The 21,837-nt window shown below is 39.6% G+C and overlaps 1 protein-coding gene across 4 annotated transcripts in view; it reads right to left on the reverse strand.

The window, feature by feature from the left end:
- Positions 1-11,829: 11,829 nt before the first annotated feature.
- The window catches only part of LOC120553351 (kinesin-like protein KIF21A), a 38,117-nt gene continuing 28,109 nt past the window's right edge, over positions 11,830-21,837 (reverse strand). For 2 of the 4 annotated variants that reach the window (XM_039791681.1, XM_039791679.1), the window contains 7 exons: positions 21,053-21,160; positions 20,084-20,152; positions 19,827-19,972; positions 19,590-19,734; positions 19,180-19,374; positions 16,492-16,593; positions 15,288-15,810 (listed from right to left, as the gene is read on the reverse strand). In XM_039791681.1, coding sequence (XP_039647615.1) covers positions 15,481-15,810; positions 16,492-16,593; positions 19,180-19,374; positions 19,590-19,734; positions 19,827-19,972; positions 20,084-20,152; positions 21,053-21,160 — 1,095 coding nt within the window. In that variant the 3' untranslated portion in view covers positions 15,288-15,480. Of the gene's footprint in view, positions 11,969-12,196; positions 12,252-15,157; positions 15,811-16,491; positions 16,594-19,179; positions 19,375-19,589; positions 19,735-19,826; positions 19,973-20,083; positions 20,153-21,052; positions 21,161-21,837 lie in introns of those variants that run through there. The other 2 variants (XM_039791682.1, XM_039791680.1) reach the window with 2 other exon arrangements.

Raw genomic sequence — 21,837 nt, forward strand, 5'->3', positions numbered from 1 at the left:
ACTTAACCTCTTCCTGCAGTGCCTCCTGGTGTGTGGACGACGTCTACAATTTGTTTACATGTTAAACAAGTTTCTTACCAAAACTAAGGCCTATATCATACAAATGTTTTTATAGGCTACAAATGTGGAAATTCTGATTCTGATTGTAGAAGTTTATAAATTAATAGTAAGAGATTAGCCTATGCTTTTTTAAAACACGTTTCTTGAAATATTGGAGAGCACATTTTAGCCGTTTGGATAGGTTTGACACACAAAACGACGCCGAGGTACACTCCTTACTATTGCCCTGGTGCTTTTACATATCAACCGGAAATTTCAGAACCAGAAAATGTAAAATGTAAAGAGTTTTCCAATTAATTCTGTAAAACTCACTGGTTGTAAACAATATATTTTCAAAATAAATGTGTATTCATCGTCCTATATTTCCATGAAGATCAATAAATTAAGTAATTGATGCTTATACATTTAATCTCTTTATCATTCACGGTTCTGTGATGCTCACATGAGACGTTATTAAGCATTAAAGAGAGGTGTGTAAATTCGGAAATAGGCAGAAAGGGGTTAAAGATGCATATACACAACACAACACTCACACACACACACACACACACACTTTTTAGTCAATGCTGTAAGAATGTTAATTCCCCACGAATCATAATTCAGCTACTGAATCATTAAAAATGCAGAAAACATGAAGCCATTTGTTATCAACAAATTGCTGCATTATTATTACACACAACCACGATTGCTATCATGGTCGGTTATTCTCATGCATCTATACTATATGCATAAATTTGACCTAAAAATAAAGTAGGGTACACTGAATATTAATGAATGTCACTCATTCCAAATGAGATCCAGTAGGGCACTGTGTTGACTTCTACATCTAACACTTTATTAAACAAAAACAAAAAAGAAATCCAGGCATATTATTACATTCTATATTTCTAAAAAAAACTAAAAACTAAATTTAGCTTCCTTTTTTAAGATCTCTTTTTTTCCAGTTTAGCCAACCTGTTAGGATTTAAATCTAGTATTGGCTCTCATTTGATAAAGTTGTTGTAGAAGGTAGGGAAATAGCCTGTTTATTTGAATCAACCATTGCAAACTGGGAAAATGCAGCAGCAAAGTGGTATGTACGGGCGCACGCTTCTTTTGGACACATGCCTCGACAAAAATGGTGTGAAATATGTCGAGCTAAATGCTTATATCGGCATGCTAACATGGAAACCGTTAACATGTCGATGTTTAGCAGGAAATCTTACCATGTCCACCATCTTAGTTTAGCGTGTTAGCCTGCTAACATTTGCTAATTTGAACTGCACAGAAAGTATAGCCTACAGTTGAGGCTGATGGGAATGTGTTTGGCATGGATATTAAGACCATGAATGATTGGACATTTACAAAATGTCATGGCAATTTATCCAATAGTCGAGACATTTCAGTCTGGACCAAAGTGGTGGAACGACAGAACGGCATTGCCATCCCTAGATCTGCGCTGCTAGTGTGGCTAAAGATCTCGCTCATATAAGTTACAGGTGTTTCCTAGACCTATCTACTAAATTGGTCTATCTAGTTTAGAGAACATTGAGCCAGATCTGACTTGTGACAATACATGTAACAGCATGGTAAAGAAACACATGCAAAATGTCCTCTCTTTCTCTCTCTCTCCTCAGCCATGCCTAGTTTCACTGTTGTGTTGAAGTCCCAGGTAGTTATGATCTCTCATGTTCTCATTTACTCTGCACTACACAGAGTTCAACTGGAGCGCTCGCCTGCTTCAATAGTCACATAGCCACTTGACACCCAGTTGATACTAACCTGCACTTACATGGAGATTATTCAATGTGGAGAGCTTCCTTCTATCAAATGTATACAAGAGCACACACGTGACCCCCCCCCCTCATTATAGCTGTCACTATCAGCTAATGTCTCTCACTGTAATTTCCCGCCCGTTCAAAATCACACTGCTTGATTTTGATCTCCACCTCCTGCTCTCTTTGCTCTCTTACCCTAACCCAACTCAAACCGATTCAGTAAATGAAATTTCTTCAAAGGCACTGCCCTCTAATTTCATGCTAAAATGCTTTTACCGACGTATTAAAAATGTTGTCCTTCCCAATCTGTTTTGCCTGATAACTGAGCTCCGCTGAGAAGGGGACAAGGTTGATTTCTGTAGCCGCATTAAGGGGAGCAAGCAGCAGTATCACGGCTCATCAGTTCTGGTCATAAAGCAGCAGCGCTGGTATTTTTAGCTGGAGGATTCACTCCGTGGACGCTCAGAGATAGGAGCCGGGTTGGTGAATATTGACCCTGTCCTCCTGAGCGTCATTGCCCGCTCAGAAAAAAATTTCTTTAACTGCTACTACTTGGTTGTCTCTGCTTGTTTCCCCCCCCCCCCACACACACCTTATCTATTTCCTTTTCCCATGTTTCTGTTTCTATCTCAGCCATGTCTTCTCCCACCAATTCTGTCTTTGAGTTGGTTTCCATATGGCTGTCAAATAAATGCAAATTTAGTGTGTTTTTTTGCACCGCAGGCTGAAGCAAATAGTTCCTGAATGTCAGAAAACCAAACATTCTTGCTCCTAATGATGCCCATATGTACTTCACGATTTCATCCAAAGGTAAAAACAATGCAATGCACAGTAAAAGTCTCTAATGCACCAACTAATGGCCGGACAATAATGGGAATATAATACTGGAAAGATGGTCCAAAGCATATAGAGTACATCATTATATATATTTGACAAATGCATTTCTCTCACTATTTTCATCTAATTTATTTTGCACCAATATTGAAGGGAGCCTGGCAAGCGCACGCACGCACACACACACACACACACACACACACGCACACACACACACGCACACACACACGGCTAAATCTCATCCCAGGCCATTTCACATAGTAATGAACCTGTATTGATTTAAATCCCTCAGTAAATAAAAAAAGCACCTGCAGCTGTACAAATCACATTACTCAGACGGATTAAACTGTGAAACAAGAGCATCCGGTGTAAGCCGACACACATTACCAATCTATATGTTCACTGAACAGATTAGAAGAGGATATATTATCTGAACTCATCATAGATTATGCTACAATTAAAGTGAAAGTGGAACTCTCGGCCCACAAGTCGTTATTGATTTCTGATGGAACTTGATCATCTGGTTCGTACACTTCCTAGATTCCTATACAGTAAACATCCTGTGGAGCTGGTAGGACAGAGACTTGGTGTTCAAGTATGAAAGATAATTAAAGATATGCAGGTGCTTTCCAAGAATGTATCAACATTACGGTGGAAGTCACCGCACCTTACATTTCTGCTAGTAAACCATAGAGATACAACATGATAAATCTTGACCTTTAGTGCAAATAGCTGGATTTTAACCTTTGGACAGAGGCCGGGCTAGCTGTTTCCAGTCAGTTTGCTTTGCTAAGCTAATCAACTGCTAGCTGTAGCTTCATATTTAGCGTAGAGTCACGAGAGCGGTATCGATTTTCTCATCTAACTCTCAACAAGAAATCAAATTCAGGTCATGTAGACTTTTAAACTTTGGATATACACAAATAGTAGGCTATAGTGAGATATTGCTGAACATCTATCTGTCCCATGATAGTTAAGTAACGTAATTAATAATCGTACATGTTATCAAACCAGTATAATCCAAATCCTAATACTTTATTGATCCCTGAGGGAAATTATTTAGTTTCAGTTGCTCACAGTCAGATTCAAGGTAAAATAAGAGTAAGAAAGAGCAAGTCAATAAGTGTATAAAGTAAATAAAGTAACATAGCTACAATAATAAATAAATAAATAAAACGTTAAGTAGAAGTAAGTGAGATTAGGTTACAAGTAAGATTTGGTTAAAAAGATTGTTTCATATATATATAAACCAACAAGTAGTAAGTTAGTAAGCTACCTAGTACATTATGCTACTGATGTGATCCTCAACAGTGATCGGCCACATTTTGAAAGGCACTTGTTCCAGAAGTGATTTCCCCCATTTAATTTCTCCATTGACGTTTCAGAAAAGAGTTTGAAGCCTGCAATCAAGCCAACCAACTACGAGATGAATCGTGAACATACAATATTTGATTCGGTGCAAAGAAAAAAGTTCAAAAAGGATGGTAGAGTTCAGTGGTAGCAGCTCACTAGCGGTAAACATTTCCATGGTAACAGCGAGCTCCACCAATCAGAGATGTCATTGCGGAAAAAAAAAAAAAATAAGGTTGATAATCAAACGAATCTGTGGAATCTACAGGAGCATATACCATCATTTCACAAGCTCATAGTTTATGGTAAATCTACCTAAGACATTATGTCTAAAAATCTAAATCTGGATTCAGAAAATGCATGGGATTTTCACTTCTGGAAGCACACTGTTGAGCTCTATTATATGACATGCACTGGCTTGTGTGTGAATCATATGGGTGTATAAAGACAACATGGCTAGCTAATTTCCAAGCTGACAATGTTGACATGATGACGTTCATGCAAGTCAATCACACTTCTCAAAATGAGAAATAATCAGTTTCTTGCAACAACAACAAAAAACAGCAGAGAAAAGAAATAAGTTGAGTTAATCAGGTTGAGAGATGCATTGTGAGGGTGTGTTATGCCATCCAAAAGCACTTGTTCGAATGGTATAAAGTACATTAGAATAGAGTAGAATTTTAACACTGAGCACATAAGGCAGTGTGAGTCCACCACAAGTCAAAGCTCTGCTCCTGCTAGGCCAATTAACAGTCTGCTGCTCTCAGTACAGCTGAACATTAAATATTGATCCTTCCATCATTGTTCACATTATTTTGTGTCTTCCGGGGGAGTTTCTTACCCTTTTTCACCTCTGTCTGTACAATACAATACAATCTTACTGCCTGAAGTTATAATTAAAAGGAGGAATGAAACAAGCTGCAGATAAATGATGACCTAGTCAGGGCAGAAAAGATCCAGAGATTATGTAAATTCTTGTGAGTTATTGTGTACTGTATTATGTATCCATAGTGAGGCTTGTGTTAGGATTTTCTTGAGTGACAATACTCCCTTATTCCCCTCTTTATAAAACAACATTTGGGGGATGCTTGGATCTAACCAATGAGCCACAAACACAAATAATACAGATTAAAATTTGAAAATGTAAAACAGACCAGCTGCAGCGGTTTTTATCGACCATGTCATATGATCAGACTGCGTCATTTAAACATTTGCCAGGAGAACACAAAGCTCACAAATACAAATGTTGCCAGAATTATCCAGTACATCACGTCATTATACAGTACTACCACCATGTGGTCGTAAAGTATTAATACATGGTTAAAAAAAATGAAAAAGAGAGAGACGGAACACTTGTAAAACATTTTTTTCTTTTAATCACACTGCACCTGATATTTCAATCACTTGAAATTGTGCACAAGAGAATCAGCAGGAAGAAAACATCAGATATTTACACAAGGGCAGATTCACAGTCACGTTTCAAAATAAGATGCCACAATTAGAAGGATAATTAGGATTTTTGATTTGATTCATTATGAATTAGGAATATTTACAGCTCATATGGTTTGTTTTTTTGGGGATATTTTACTTCGCAATCCAAGTACAAGTCAACGGGACTGAAAACCTGTTTCTGTAACAAATCTATATTTAACTCCTTGTGTTATGAGACAATGGGGAAAAACGGATTTAAAGTTGGAATAAATCAGATTTTTCAGTGCAATTATTTTTAGTCCCATTGGCTTTAGCATTGCTAACGTACCTCCAATATCCAAACCAGAGCAGCAAGTGTTTCTGAAAGGATACTCCTGACATTTGTAATAAGGGACAGTCCACCTTTATCATGTAGTGATTCTACAGTCACTACCCACAGTTTAGGATTTATTACAGGCACTGATAATACACCTCTGATTATGCAGAAATCCATCCCATATATTTCGTGCAAACCATCGTCAGGCATTAGATGGAAAGGAGTTCAAAATCTCTGATTTGAAAAGGAAGACAACAGAAAAAAATGAAAACTCAATGAAACATTAAATAAATAGTAGCACTGTAGACCTCACATTTAAAAGATTGAATGATGTTTGATATGGTTAACTGCAGCACGTGTGCGGTTTACAGACACTAAGACAGCAGAGGTGAACAGTACTGTGCATGGAGAACGGAATGAGAACTTATCGCATCATTTGGATTTAAAAAAAACAAACACGCACACATACACACGTCTTTCAGGAGTAGATGCTTTCACAAAGTACATGTCATATCCTATGATTCAGAAATTACAAGGTGCTTGATTCCATCAGATTAAAGCCAGCATATCATTAAAGTATTTTTTTCAAACATCTATAAGACTCTAGCGACGGTTTTCCTAAAGCACTTGCTGTTGCCTGCCAGAGTCGTACTTCAGCTTTAAAAGTGTTGCGCGGCTACTAAAGGTTAGAGAAAGTGAATACTCCGTGGGTAACCTTTTCATTTGAAGAATCTAAATTAAAAAAAAGTTTAAAAAAAAAAAGAAGTGAGAATTGTTTTCTTGCCAGAGGGGAGTGTGCTGTCAGGAAAGTAAAACCATTCAACAGAGGAAACTAAAACACCACTTAAGGCTACAAATGTCTAAAGGCATCAACCAGAGAATACTGAAACCAGAAACCCAGCTGCTATTTCTGAACAAATCACGGACTGAAATATTGAAGCAGTTGTGATTTTTGATAAACACTGTATTATTTGAATCTGGATGTAACAGCTACTCTGCCTGGGTTGATTTACAGATACAAGCAGGGTTTAACTGTAGGGTTTTCTTGAAAAGCTCAGACTAAGAAACTACATGGGTCAAAATTGAGTTAACACCACAGTTTGACTTCTTGAAATCTGTTTTACCAGCTACAAAATCATTATGCCATAGAACTTACAAAAAACAACCTGACTCCACGCTAGCTAGCTGGTGTAAGCTAATTTACCCATGTTTTCCTATGTGTTTCCCGCATTTAAAATCAGCTTTTTGAAATCTTTTAAATCTCAGCAATTGAGTTTATTGTACCACATTAATAAGGCAGCAGCTAAATCTGATCATAATACAGAAAACAAGAAACACCAGTTAAACAAATCTGGCTAAACGCTAACTAGTCTCTTAGCTAGTTAGGTAGCAGTAGCTCTTATCTCAGCATCCGAAACTAGAGCAATTTACATGACTTTATGTGGTAAAGCTAACATTTAATCACATATTTAAATGTATTGAATCATAGATTAATTAATTGGACTAGATCATCAGTGTCAATGGACAAGAAAGCTAAAAAATGCATGCAAACTTCAAGCTAACTTTATCCAACTTTCTGCAGTTAATGCTCTCTGCTTTGGTAAGGGAGTACGTAAGAATATTGTTGTTCAGCCATGATACACACAGTTCTATAGAGACATAATATCGGTCAGCAGTGGATTTAATAACCACTGACTTAACACTACTAAAACACCAGAATGAATACTGAAATTTGAATTGGAAAATGTGTAAGGACCCTGTCAAAGGAGCGCAGTATGTTTTATTTAGAGGCCTCTCATGTTCCACTAGAGCAGTGATTCTCAACCTTGGGAGGGGTCACAAGATAATTTCCTGGGGTTGCCTAATGGTTTTAGAGAAAAAAAAAAAAAAAACATAATTATAACAGACTGGGAATGGTTTCTACATTACGGTGTGAGTTTGGTACCTTTCATGTGTTATATTCAGTGTTTAATTTGTACAGCAGGACATCCTGGAACACCAACCGGATTATTCGGAGGGGTCGCAACTCAGAAAAGGTTGATAACCACTGCACTAGAGGGTTTGGCAGTAACAGCTGAATAATAAGACCATGTGCAGTTTCAGTAGTTATTTGGTCCTTTCTTACAGAGAACACACACACACACACACACACACACACACACACACAGTTATTGCTGGTAATCAGGAGGAGATCTCCATGACTCTTTCAGCAATCAACAATTAGTGCGAGGAAGCAAAGCATTTTACCAAAACCCGTTTTGTGTGTTGTTTTTTTCTCAAGGGCTCCGGCAAAATTCACAATAGAAGGGGAGAGGAATGTTGAAAGCACAGGAGAGAGACTCTTGGATCAATTGACCCAGATCCATAAGTCACAGTTATGAAAAATGCTGTTCATCGCAGATCTTCTGTAGTCCTTGGAGCGCTACAGGAGGCTTAAGAGGCTCCACTGTGATTTGTTTTTACCTAAAATATCATTAAATACACTCGGCTTGAAGGACTGAGAGCTGTCGCATCTAATTAGACTTCTCTTCTGATCACTGTGCAGCATCAGTGAAGGATCAGTAGATTCTTTTGAAAACTGGGACCCACACTTTCAGGTACCCAGGACTCCTTCGGGCTCCCACCCATTTAACACTTCATCAAGTCGTGGTTGATGTAGTTGCTTCATAAACGACTCATTTTGATTGGGTAAAGGCCAGTAGACGATCCTCAATTTCAGTTCCGTTCTGTGATGCTGAGGAGATGTCAGTGGACTCCTTCCTCCAGAGATCCTTTGGCTTCCCAAATCTTCACTGTGCGCGGTCACTGCCAAAACACACACACACACACACACACACACACACACACACACACACACACACACACACACACACACACACACACACACACACACACACACACACACACACACACACACACACACACACACGAAAAGGTTAACTAAAAACAGGTCATGATAATCAATACTGGCTTCATTTCTGTTTTTACGATTCAGTATGTTTGATATGAGTCAAATCACTGCACACTTCGGTAATGGGAAAAAGCACAACAATTGAAATGGGGCATGTTTTGTGACTCACTCGGAGGCAGTGAACAGTTGACTGCTGTTGGTGGCAAGGCCGTTGATGGGACTATCGTGTCCGCGGACCTCGCCGAGGGGCGCTAGCGAGTCGGCGTGCCAAAGGCGCAGCAGCCCTCCTCTGCATCCGCTGAGGAGCACCGGGGAGCCTGGCACAACGCCCAGAGCGCTAACCCAGTCTGCCTGGGCACTGACAGACTGCTTTAGCAGAGGAAACGACAGCCAGTTAGTTTGTGCAGAGTTTGTTCTGTATCTCAGATTATTCTGTAGTGTTTAAAAAAAAGAAGTTTATTTTCAGCTCATGTAAGTTGAAATACGGAGAGAAAAAAAGCTTCTGGCTCCACTATGCTGCTCTGGTATCAGCGTACCTGTAGCAGCTTTTTACTGCCTAAGTCCCACTTCTTGATGTAGTAGTCTCTGGAGCCGCTGTAGAAAACATCTCCGTGCACGGTCAGAGACTCCACGCCGTCCTGATGAGCGGGATCAAACGTTTGGCTGGAGCTGATGCTACCCTGAGCACCTTCTGCCACCTCAAACATCTGGAAAAACACACACACAGATATACCCACCATGCATCGAATCCTTGTGTGGTTTATTGCGTGCACGGAGAAAAAATGGGAACGCAATAACAGGCAAGTGTCTCTTACTTTAATATGATGGTCTTTGGAGCCAGTGAGGACAACGTCTTGTCCATTAGCTAATTTGTCAACAGTCAGACACATGACAGGTCCCAAATGGCCAGTCAGCTTCCCCGTGGAGACAAACCTAAAGAAAGAAAGGAAAGAAAAGAAGATTCATTCTCTTCTGTCCGCCTGTCCTGTTAAATGCTTTGTACAACTTGAACCCTTATATGTGTTTTGACTTACTTGCGGAGGTCCCACATGCGCACAGCATTGCCGGCGGCAGCATAAAGGAAGGTGCCGGAAGGGTTGAGAGCGATCTGGTTGATCTGACTCTCTCCCGGTGGGATGGATAAACTCCTGACAGACGAACAGATGTCCCCTGAACCCACCTGGCCTGATGACCTGACATCCACGAAAAAGCAAAATCCATCTTTATTTGGGGCATTAAACGGAGAAAATGTAAAGCTGCAAAGATATCAAAGGAATAAATAAACTTACGTGAGTGTGCGGATACACTTGGCAGAGTCTCGTATGTCCCACACTTTGATGTAAGCGGTGGAAACGGTAAAGACGAGACTAGAAGTATACCTACGAGGAAAACAGACAAAATAATTCATCAAAAGCACCCCATGTACTACTACTAAATACTAACATGACTGCTATTTAGCTTGTACTATTGCTGCATACTAGTACCTGACCGAGACCACACTGCTGGGATGATCTGCAAGAGACATGATCTCCTGACCCGTCACCAAGTTCCAGACTTTACATGTACGGTCTGAAAACACGGAACACATGTTAGAGAACAGACCCAAAAAAAAAAAAAAAAGAAGAAGAAAGCAATGTATTTTCTGAGTTGCAAACAATTGTGTTTTCCACCTTTGGATCCTGTGAAGAGCAGATCATCCGTGGCATCTACGCAGAGAACAGGTTTGGTGTGCCCCTCTGCTACGTAGACACACTGAAGTTTGGCCCCACGGTTGTTCTTCGGGGCCGTTACAGGGTTGATCACACCTCTACAATACACATGACATGGTGAAAGCTATACCTAGTGACTAGTGCTACTACAGCGGATGTGACACATAAATAACAGAGTTATAAAGCAGAAATACCTTTACTTTTATATTTGAAAATAAGAGGCTCAATGGAATTTAATTTAAAAAGACTTTAGGGACACATTAAAGGTCCCATATCATGCTCATTTTCAGGTTCATACTTTAATTTTGGGTTTCTACTAGAACATGTTTACATGCTTTAATGTTAAAAAAAAACATTATTTTTCTCACACCCTCTGTCTGAAACACTCCGTTTTAGCGCCTGTCTCTTTAAGCCCCCCTCCCGAAAAAGCCCAGTTGGCTCTGATTGGTCAGCGCTTCTGGGTCTTTCGCATTTGCACTCTCGAAACCTCTTCTCCGTCATTGCAGCCGGGGAATGACTGTAACAACACTATAGCGGCTTTTTCTGTCTATATACAGTATAGTATAGTTGTGACATCACAACCGTACGGGAGTCCTGACGGCTCGTTTAAAAGGCACAGTTTCTGATTTCGGGCTGTGTGCATTTCTCTGTGGATTGAGCGTTTTAATACTTTCACAGTATTTATATAGCACATTGACCTGCTTTATAATAATAATAAAAAAAAAAAAGACATGGAAATCTCACTTTTTACAATATGGGACCTTTAGAACATGAACATTACCTATGGCCTTCAAATACAGGTGCGTCCTCCAACCTGAATGAGAAAACAAAGTAACATGAAGTAAAATGTAACCTGCACATTTCAAAATCTTTAACTGTCTTTCATGGGAGCCTTGAATTTTAACACGAACACAGCTGAAAGGACATTTTCAGTTTTAAAGAGAAACATTGCTATCGATGCCACTTCTCACTTACATTGATTTGTGGTCACTGCCTTTAGTTTTAGCCTCTGCTGTGCTAAGCGGAAGTGCGTGTGTGGGTGCTGGGATGTGTGTCGCCGTGGCTCCTTTCTCTTGCACCTTCCTTCGGCTGAGCGGCGAACGCTCCAGCAGCCTTCTCTCAGTCCCTGTAGGTGACCTTGATCCAGAACTGCAGACAGTAAAAGTGACAGGAGTCATTTTGTACTTTAGTACAGTACTGAGTAACACTCCAGGAGGGTGGAGCTCAATCTCCCTGATCACAGTCGACAGTCTTCAATACTTTATACAGTACGGAATGATAACTTACGATAATGATCCACCCACCAAAATAAATATTCAACATTATGGGGCGAAATAACTTGAGATATTGGTCTACCGCTGAGAAATGTTGCCCTCAACACTTACATGCCAACTGGCCTGGCAGACAGAGCAGATGGAGAAACAGTTTGCTCGCGGTCAGGGGTTTGACCAAGCGCGTGGCCCTGCACGTCTGCCGACCCTTCCAGGCGCTCTGAGAGGGGCAGCAGAGGGACAGAGAAGTCTCCGGTGGGAGATTCACAAGACGGATCCCCACTGCCAGCATACAGCAGCTCCATCTGGGTGGTGGTTCGTCTGCGAGCCTGAGGGACCAAAATTGTTTGGCTCAATATTCTGTTGACTCACAAGTCAATGGACCAGTTAGTAATTGTTCCCAGTCCTAAAAATAACTACTGTGGAACGGGAAAAGTTGTAGTTATATGAAGGAAAATAGGACAATGGACTGTATTTGACTTTAACTGTTACTACAGCATATTGGGCATGGAAACTCTTTTACAGTACATCAGATTGCCATGCACAGTACAGTATACCTTGCTTCTCGGCCTGGATTCCCCACATAACTTCATTAGATCTGATGCCAGTGTGCTGAAACAAAGTGAGGGATTTTCAATCACTAACATTGTCATGTTAAGCAGGTATAATGTTTACCATGTTGAGAAAGAACAGCTGAGGCGGTTTGGTCATAAATCTAAATACTGAACAAATTGAAATGTTGACCTGATTGTGGGGTACATGAAAGGACATCCAAAGTGATTACAATTCTAATGTGTGTACAAAATTAGAAAAACTAAAAAGAGGTGTAAAATGTAAATATATACAGTATATAGTATAATCCCCTTGGATTCTTCTCTCAATCGTACATATTAGTTATATATTATATTAGTTTTATATATATATATATATATATATATATATACACACATACATACATACATACAACATACACATATATATATATATTAATATATATATATATATATATATATATATATATATATATATATATATATATATATATATACACATACATACATACAATACATACATATATATACATATATATATATATATACATATATATACACACATATATATATATATATACACATACATACATATATACACACACACATATATATACATACATATATATATATATACATACATATATACATATACACACATATATATATATATACATACATATATACATATATATATATATATACATACATATATACATATACATACATATATACATATACATACATATATACATATATACATATACATACATATATACATACATATATATATATATACACATATATACATATACATATATATACACACACACATATATACATACATATATAAATTATAAATAAAAAACACTAAAACAGTTTTACCAAACACAATATAATATCAGAGCATAAATGGATATATAATGTAAATAGGACCCACCTTAATATTTCCACAGGAGGTGAAAATGGACAGACACAGTGGAGACACACACACACACAACATATACACACACACACACAAAAGACAAAAGGAAAACAACACATTAAGGATCAACGACTGACCACAGAGACACAAGGAAACAGTGTAACATAACGAAAGGGCTGTGAGAAGAGGACGAAAATGGAGCAGGCATGAAATATTGGAGGTACAAGAAATGTTGGTAATCACTACACAAAATAATGATAAGTAGAAGGAAATGGAGTAGTAGTATTTAACACTGAACTTAACATACATACAAACGGCACAGATGAAGAGTAGAATGAGACAAGGTAGGACCAGTGGACATGGATGGTGGACGTGGATAGAGAAGGATCCAGAAGCACAGGACTCACAGAGGACGACCGAGGAGATGTAGGGAGGAACATACACTGACCGGACAGCTGATGAAACCGTGCGTGCATCGACCTCCCAGTTAAAATTACCACACACACACTGGCAGCACCCCCCGGGCGGATGGACGGGTAACACAATGATGATAGCAGAAAGCAACCAACGAAGCTTAATTCAACAACGGAGACAAGCGGAGGCTGAAGGCAGGACGGCATGGACCAGATGTGCCTGGATATAGTGGACTACACAGAGTAGAGTTAAGCCAGTGACACTGCATAAAATACAGAGTAGGTACATAATAATGAAGATTGAGCTTGGTTGGATGAAGTGGACCAAGGAATAGCACAAATTTGACTGAAGCAGCCGTGGCTGGAAAGTCAAAAGAGACAGTAAACAAAATTTTCAGGACATATATAGTGAATAGAGAAAAGCAACAGTGTACAAAGAATAATGGATATAAAGACTTTAAGGAGAATATAACACATAAAGCACATATAATAGTTACAAACAGGGTAAAAGTAAAGTGGATAAAAAAATAATATAAAAGTAACAGGTAATGGGAGTGTACCCGCCAGCTTGGCGGTGGATTGGTGGGGCACAGCATACAGCATGGAAGTCCCTACATGATACATTATGTGCTAACAAACTGTATTTTCAAGAAATCTTGCTAAACACAGCGTCCATTCAGTAAGCTAAATATTACAGCACACCAATGATTTTACGGCTGCGGCAGCTCAGGGGTCACTGGGTTTAGTTTTAGATAAAGGGGGGACATTAGTGTAATGTGACTGGAAGCTACGGTGTTGGGAGTATTTATCCTGTCTAAAGGACGAATGGAGAAAGCATAAGAGAGACAGGAAGACACAAACACAGAAAGACACACACACACACACACACACACACACAAACTGCTGTGTACACTTTAGCTCTGAGTCCTGCGGCAGCGTTGATGTTTTACTGCTGTTTAGATTTAGTGACCTGAGTGAGAGGGACGTGCTAGCAGGTGGTGTAACAGGGGAAACTTAACACAACACATCATGCACATGGCAGAGTTATTTCAACTGGGTTAGTTTTTAAATGGGGGGGGGGGGGTTGACATTGGCACACTACAAGATTTCTGAATCTAGGATAGAAATATAGTTATCATGAGCACATTAATGCATTAAGTATAAAAATAAAGGTCAGACAGTCACCTTGGGTCTTTAGTAGGGATGTAACGATGCATTGTGAATCAGTTAAAAATAGTTATAAATGTGATTACAACCGGTTGAGATAAAAATTTCGATTTCAATTGTTTGACTTCAGACGTCACTACGTCTATTCATTTAGTTATTTTGATGTGGCATTTGTTTTTAAAATTGAATTAATCATTTTTTATTACATTTTTGTTATTTAAGATAAAAATCCAATTACAGTTGCACTTTTGATAAGATGACATGTTGTTTTGTATAGTTTACATAAATAAAGGAATATTGTTCAGTTTGGTCTGCAGCTCATTTTGTTACAAAAATCGTAAATCGTATTGTGAACTTAAAGTCGCGAATCGTATCGAATCGTGATTTGAGTGTATTGTTACATCCCTAGATTTTAGACATAATTTTTTATGTAAAAAAAAAAAAAACTAAATAGGATATATTTTAAAAAGCCAAAGAGCCGTACAATGCACTGTTACATCACTTTACAAAGTTTAAATGCACTCATGGGACCAAAGTTTAAAAAGGCTCTAAACATAAAGTAAAATGTTCTTTTTAATCTTTTAGTTTGCCTGCATATGTGCCTTTAATTAGGGGTAAATGTTGTGGAAATCTTGTAGTGCGCATGTGCCATGCTCTCTCAAACACATTGCTATTCAACCCGTACTCACCTGGTGACAGGTAACCTAACTCTGAGTTCACACCGACACAACAGAGAAAACAAATCAAATCAAAATCAAACCCAAAGATGAGAAAAGGGCTGCTCTTTATTTCACAGGCCTTGGTTTTTGCATTCCGAGCATCAATTCTCTTTGCACACCTACAAAGAAGCGAGGCCTACAAAATAAAACGCAGCCATATGGTGAAAGAAAAAAAATGGGATTGTGATTGACATGCTCGGACCGGTATGGATTCGTCGTCGTTTCCCCACCTTGCAGAGCGCTGCCCAGCAGAGCGTCCAGCTCCGGGTTGATTTCTGCTTTCTCCTTCAGCATGTGGAACAGCAGCTGGTTCTGGGTGGCGCTGTTGATCTCCGTCTGCTTCAACCGGCCCTCCATCACCTTCAGCTGGGAATCCTTCTGAGCCGCCTGCAGACCCTGACACATGATGGCATAGGAGAAGGGTTATCACTGGAGACACAGCGGTATATTCTTTTTTACCGTTTGTATATCTCAACAGGCTAACCTAATGTAGGCTGTGTATCTTTGCCTTTAGTAGTCTATGTAATTACTTCCACTTCTTAATTTGTTCCATTTGTCTTGTTCTTTGCCTCTGCGTTGAATGCATTTCCTAACTGGACCAATTAGGTTTCATCTAATCTCATCTAATTTAATTGAAACCTAATTTAATCAAGTTGTTCCATTTAAAGTCTCACTGAATCTAATCTTATAATGGAACCATGACTACGAAAGCAAGATCAAGATGAACAGACAAATTGTATGCAAGTTGCCACAACAACCACCGGTGTACACAAGTAATCACAATGCAATCAAATTCATACTGTCCATATATTTAAGATATGGGTATCGCATTAATACCAAAAAATAAGGAGTGCTTCACGTTATCTCAATTGATCTGTGCTTGAGTAACATGCTGGGGTGTGGTTGCATGATCAATCTTAATGCTAGCAGTCTTAATAAACAGCAAAGGTAAAATTAGTTGCTTCCAGAAAAAAACTAAAACCTGACTCTACCTGTTGTCAGTACGTGAACGCAAACAAAGACACACTGATGACATTAAGACTGAAATAACATTAAGTAAGCAAGCGCGATAGGTACCTTACTGATGGCCATAGTCATGAAATGATCCAGAAGGAAGCGGGCTTCTGATAAATTACAGGAGCTGATCACCGCAGTAACATCCACTGTGTCTCCTTCCTCCTGTAGCAGAACATTCATTGAAAAAAAATAAAAAAATAGGACAATTTATTTGACCATAGTTTATCTTGTGCAATTTGGGAAATACACTTACTCGTTTTCTTACTAAGAGTAAGACAAAAATATTGATACTACTCTTATATCTGTCTGTTAAATAAAAGGGCTATCACCAGCAGCCGGTTAAGTTAGCTTAGCGCAAAGACTGGAAAAAAGGGGAAACAGCTGGCCTGGCTCTGTCCAAATGTAACAAAAACTGCCTACCAGCACCTCTAAAGCTAGTTCTTACGCAGAGATGAGTTGTTAATAAATACTCACACCCAACTGCCAGGTGTTGCGTAGCTAACTAAAGCAACTTACAAAGCTAACCTTAGCTTGCTTACATCTGCCCGTTTAGATTGATGAGTAAAATAGGTAATGGGAATGTGTTGGACACAAATGCTGTTTAATAACGAAATACACATACAAAACATATGGTTTTAAATTACATTTCACAGATATAACACAATATAGCTAATTCAAACTACAAAGTGTTAGTTAATAGCCTAAAAGGCCAAATAATGTCATGTTAGGTTAGCTTAATCAGACATTTCCCTCTCATTGTAAACTGTATAACTAATTCTGACGCGCATATTTCTTATGCAGAAAGCTCAATTTATAAAGGATTCGTTTCGCCTCCTAAAACTGTATTTTTTCAAAGTTGTACTACAGCTATTAACATTATAGTAACTTCCTGTTTACATAGGTATTAGGAGGCTTTCGATTGGGCATCAGCGCTAGAAATGTTTCCAATTTACACGTTACTAAAGTCTTTACTAGCTGATTCCTCAAGTTTTAATGGTGTACCCTAGTTTAGTTAATCACTTGTTTCATACTAGCTGTTAGTTAGCAACACAATCCAAAGCCCCCACAGGTATTGAACATATCATCTTACACAGCATTATAACAGTGCTAACACTATAGCTTTTAACACTCAGGCTTTTAACTGATACACAGGGGTTAAATTGGGCCAGGGTTCTCCGGGGCTCAGCCCCGGCACATAAGCCTGCTCATTTGTCCGGATGTGCCTGCTTGCAGTCTAAATATGTCACATAAAATTTGATGAAAGTGATGCTTTTGAAAACATGATATTTCTGACAATAAATGAAAGATTTTTGAAATGGCATGTCTATTTTGTCTCGGCGGAGCTGAGATGAGAACAATCGGAACACGGCAACTACCCGTGCAGCACTGCAGACAAGTCACCGTGGGTCAACTAGCTACATAACGCCAAAGTGTCTACGTTGGTAGGATAAAACGATAAAATCCCTTCTCCTAAAGCTAAAAACACCGTTCGCAGCGGTGGATGCCTGGTGCTCGGAAGCTCCAACGGCTGCTACGAGTTCATGTTGCTGACCTAGCCGTTGAACCGGTTCTCGCTGTCGCATCTCCTCCAGCGGCAGGGCTCCGAGCCGGCCACGGCTCGCCTCCGAGCATCGGAGAGCCCCACTCGGTGCTGTGTGTGTGTGTGTGTGTGTGTGTGTGTGTGTGTGTGTGTGTGTGTGTGTGTGTGTGTGTGTGTGTGTGTGTGTGTGTGTGTGTGAGGTGGACCTGGTCACCACAGACCCAAATCTTCTCAGCTGTTGCTTCTGTCATGCTGCACTGTCTCTTCATGTGGCACATTTTGTTTGGCACATTGTATGGGTCACTTCTTATATCATAACAAGGTAATACAATGTGTAATCAAGTGATGACTGATTAACAGTAATGTAAATGCTAAATGCCCTAATACCTGATGATACTACAACAATGCAAAGTATAGACTCTTAACCTTGCAGTTTTGCACATATCATGTAAGACTCAATTTCTCCATTTCTTTGCACAAAACTCTCCAGAAAGTGCCATTTAACGGTTTATTTTTCAAAGTTTTTTCCCAGGGGGGGGGGGCATACCAGCGGACACCCCTAGGTAGAGCTCCCCCACATAAAAACAAATCCCAATTTAACCCCTGCTGATACATCACTGCACAGTTTAGCACCAGTGACAGCAGCCATAGGATTTCGGAAGCCACTTTTCATCCTGCTGTAACTTCTGATTGCTCAGTCTTTAAGCTCAATAACAATTCATCAAAAACTACAGTATGTCTGGAGCATCATGGGAGTCTGACAGAGTGCATGTGCCATAGGAACCTGTGGAGCCATGCAGAGCAAAATGCTCTTCAAATAACACATTTGTAAAGTTACATTTTATCTATTTAACTGCTGTTCAGTGTGCATCATTAGGCTGCTGGACCTACGCTTTTGGCTGCAGTAATGGGCTGTGGTTGTTGTTTTATTGAGCCACTGTTACTCTGACAAGTAAGCCGTTTGATGTCTGATGCGTATTTATTAGGGGTGGTCAGTGGTGCTGAACTGTGCAATTATTTCCCACTTGTTTGCCGGAGGTTTACAGTCCAGTACAAGCATAGTGTAGCTAATGAGGTAGCGATACACATCACTGTGCACTCAACTGTATGCTTCCTTTACCCTACTTTACCTTCATTTATTAAGCATTACAACCACATGCGTCATGACTACCAAGGAATACGATTCCTGGGATTCCCCACCACCTCACCTTGGCCTCCTCCATCTGCATGATGTTGGCCTGGCAGTCGGCGATGCTGTCGTTGATATAGTCGATGTTGGCGCTCAGAGACTCCAGCTCTTCGTTCAGGGAGGCCAGGGAACGGTCGGCGTCTGCACCCTCCACCGCCATCTTTTCTCTTTTTCTGGACACACGCTCCCTCCGCCTGGTCAGCTCCTCCCGTTGCTAAAGCGGTGGCGGAGTTTAAGGACAAAGGGAATTGAGAGGAGACGGGAAGGAAAGGAACAAAAGGAGAATGAGAATAAGGGACAAAAAAAGCCATTTTATATTAACACATTTAAAAAAACATAAATTTGTCAAGCTTTGGGTTTTTGGAACTCTGGTTTAAACTGCTTCCTTTTTTCCCGGCCCATCTTGAATCTGATGAAGTCATGCGTTACCTTCAGCAGTCTGTTCATATCGGTCTCCATGTTAGAGATGGTCATCCTCTGCATGATGATGTCAGTGACACGTCTCTCCAGTGACTGCCATTTGGCCCTGGCCGTCCTGCTGAGGTAGGTACTTCCCATCCGCACCGGGGAACTCCTGAGGAGAAAGATACGGCTCTTTTAAAAACTGTTTAAACGCGCACCCTCAAAGTGTGCGACGCACACATAAAACACACTCAGATACCGCACCTGGCTCCATTGACCGCAGACGCTCCGGATGTAATCATCCGCCCCGGGGTGGCTCTGTGCGACTGCTCCTGGAGGGGTTCAGGTAAGCTGATTTTCCTGCTCACCTTCCCAGACACGGGCCTCACCTGCCGCCTAAGAGCGGTCACCTGTTCACAAAAAGAGAGTCATTTTGCGTATTAGAGGGAAACCCCAGCGGATGCAAACCCAGTGATATTGTCCATACTCTCCCCCTGTGGGACTGTGCGCGTGTGTCTCACCTCTTCATTCTTCCTGCGAAGAATCAACTCCTGCTGTCTTTTCTGGGCCTCCATCTGCTTCAGTTGGTGCTGTAAGACGGAATGAAAGTTGGAAAATAAAAAGGTTGGTAAACTGAGTTAAGGTGGGTCTACTCTTGATTAGGGCTGCTCGATTGTGAAAAAATAAAAATCATAATCAGGATTATTTTGGTCAATATTGAACAGGATGACTAGTTGACTTTTGGAAAGATGTTGCAATTATTGAACTTAAAACCTGAAACAGTTAAACAAATCAATAGCGAAAACACCTGGAACTGTGAAATTTCCCTTAATACTTTTCCTGTTTTAATTTTTTTTTTATTAAAACACAAGATGAAATAAGAGTTTAGTTGCAAAAGGTAATGTTTTTCTCGATTACTCTGTTTTTGTGATCATGAGGAGCTGAAATCGTAATTAGAGCTGGGCAATATATCGATATTATATCGATATCGTGATATGAGACTAGATAGTTTTAGATTTTGAATATCGTAATATGGCATACATGTAAGTGTTGTCTTCTCCTGGTTTTAAAGGCTGCATTACAGTAAAGTGATGTCATTTTCTGAACTTACCAGACTGTTGTAACTGTTCTATTATTTGCCTTTACCCACTTAGTCATTATATCCACATTACTGATGATTATTTATCAAAAATCTCATTGTGTCAATATTTTGTGTCAACACAACAGTCAACACTACAATATCATTGCGGTATCGATATCGAGGTATTTGGTCAAAAATATCGTGATATTTGATTTTCTCCATATCGCCCAGCCCTAATCGTAATCACGATTAAAATGACGATTAATTGCACAGCCCTACTCTTGACTATTGTATTGGCTCATGTGTAATATAAACCAAATACAAGTACTTTGGCTATATGACTATATGTAAAATGATAAAAACTTAAATGAATTGTATAGCCCTCTGTGAGTGTTTCCATCGCTCTCACCTCAGATCTGCGCTGGTCTTTCTTCAGAGAGGCGATCTCCCTGTTCCTCCTGCACTCTGTGACTCGGTTCCTCTCCTGCTGCTCCTTCATCTGACGCATCAGCGCCACCTGGTGGAGAAACACAACACAGCAGGACAAACTCAGCACTGAAACAAGGCAAGGAGCTCGGTTGCTCGCCGGAGGCCCTGCAATTGTTTTGTTTGGTTCGGTTGTTCCTTTTGGATTTGTATTAGATGTATTTAGTTTAACCTTGTATATCTTAGTATTTATTTTTATTTTATCTTTATTGAGGCCAATAGGTTACAAAACAATGTAGGATTTATTTTACATATTTTCTCTTTTGTTATATGATTTACAGAATCCTGGTACAGAGGATAAGAAAGATGAACCACAAGGATTTTCCATCTGTGTACATTAGTTATCCTCATATCGATATCAGTTTTACATTTTTTTTATATTAACAGTAGGATCAACTAGAACATAGGGGGGAGTTTCTCTACACTTCTCTGAAAGAAAAGAAAGAGAGAAAATAAAGACATGCATAAACACAGACAACTACAACAAAACAGAAATGTCTCAAACTAAATCTGATTTTAGGCCTATATGTTCAACAAACCCAGTCCATTTAGACCAAATTTGTCAGTCTGGATTTTGAGGGAGTAGGATAACTTTTCCTTAATACAGTATCTCACAAAAGTGAGTACACCCCTTACATTTTAGTAAATATTTAATTATATCTTTTAATGCGACAACACTGAAGAAATTACACTTTGCTACAATGTAAA

This window comes from Perca fluviatilis, chromosome 23, assembly GCF_010015445.1.
Source record: "Perca fluviatilis chromosome 23, GENO_Pfluv_1.0, whole genome shotgun sequence".
NCBI lineage: Eukaryota > Metazoa > Chordata > Actinopteri > Perciformes > Percidae > Perca > Perca fluviatilis.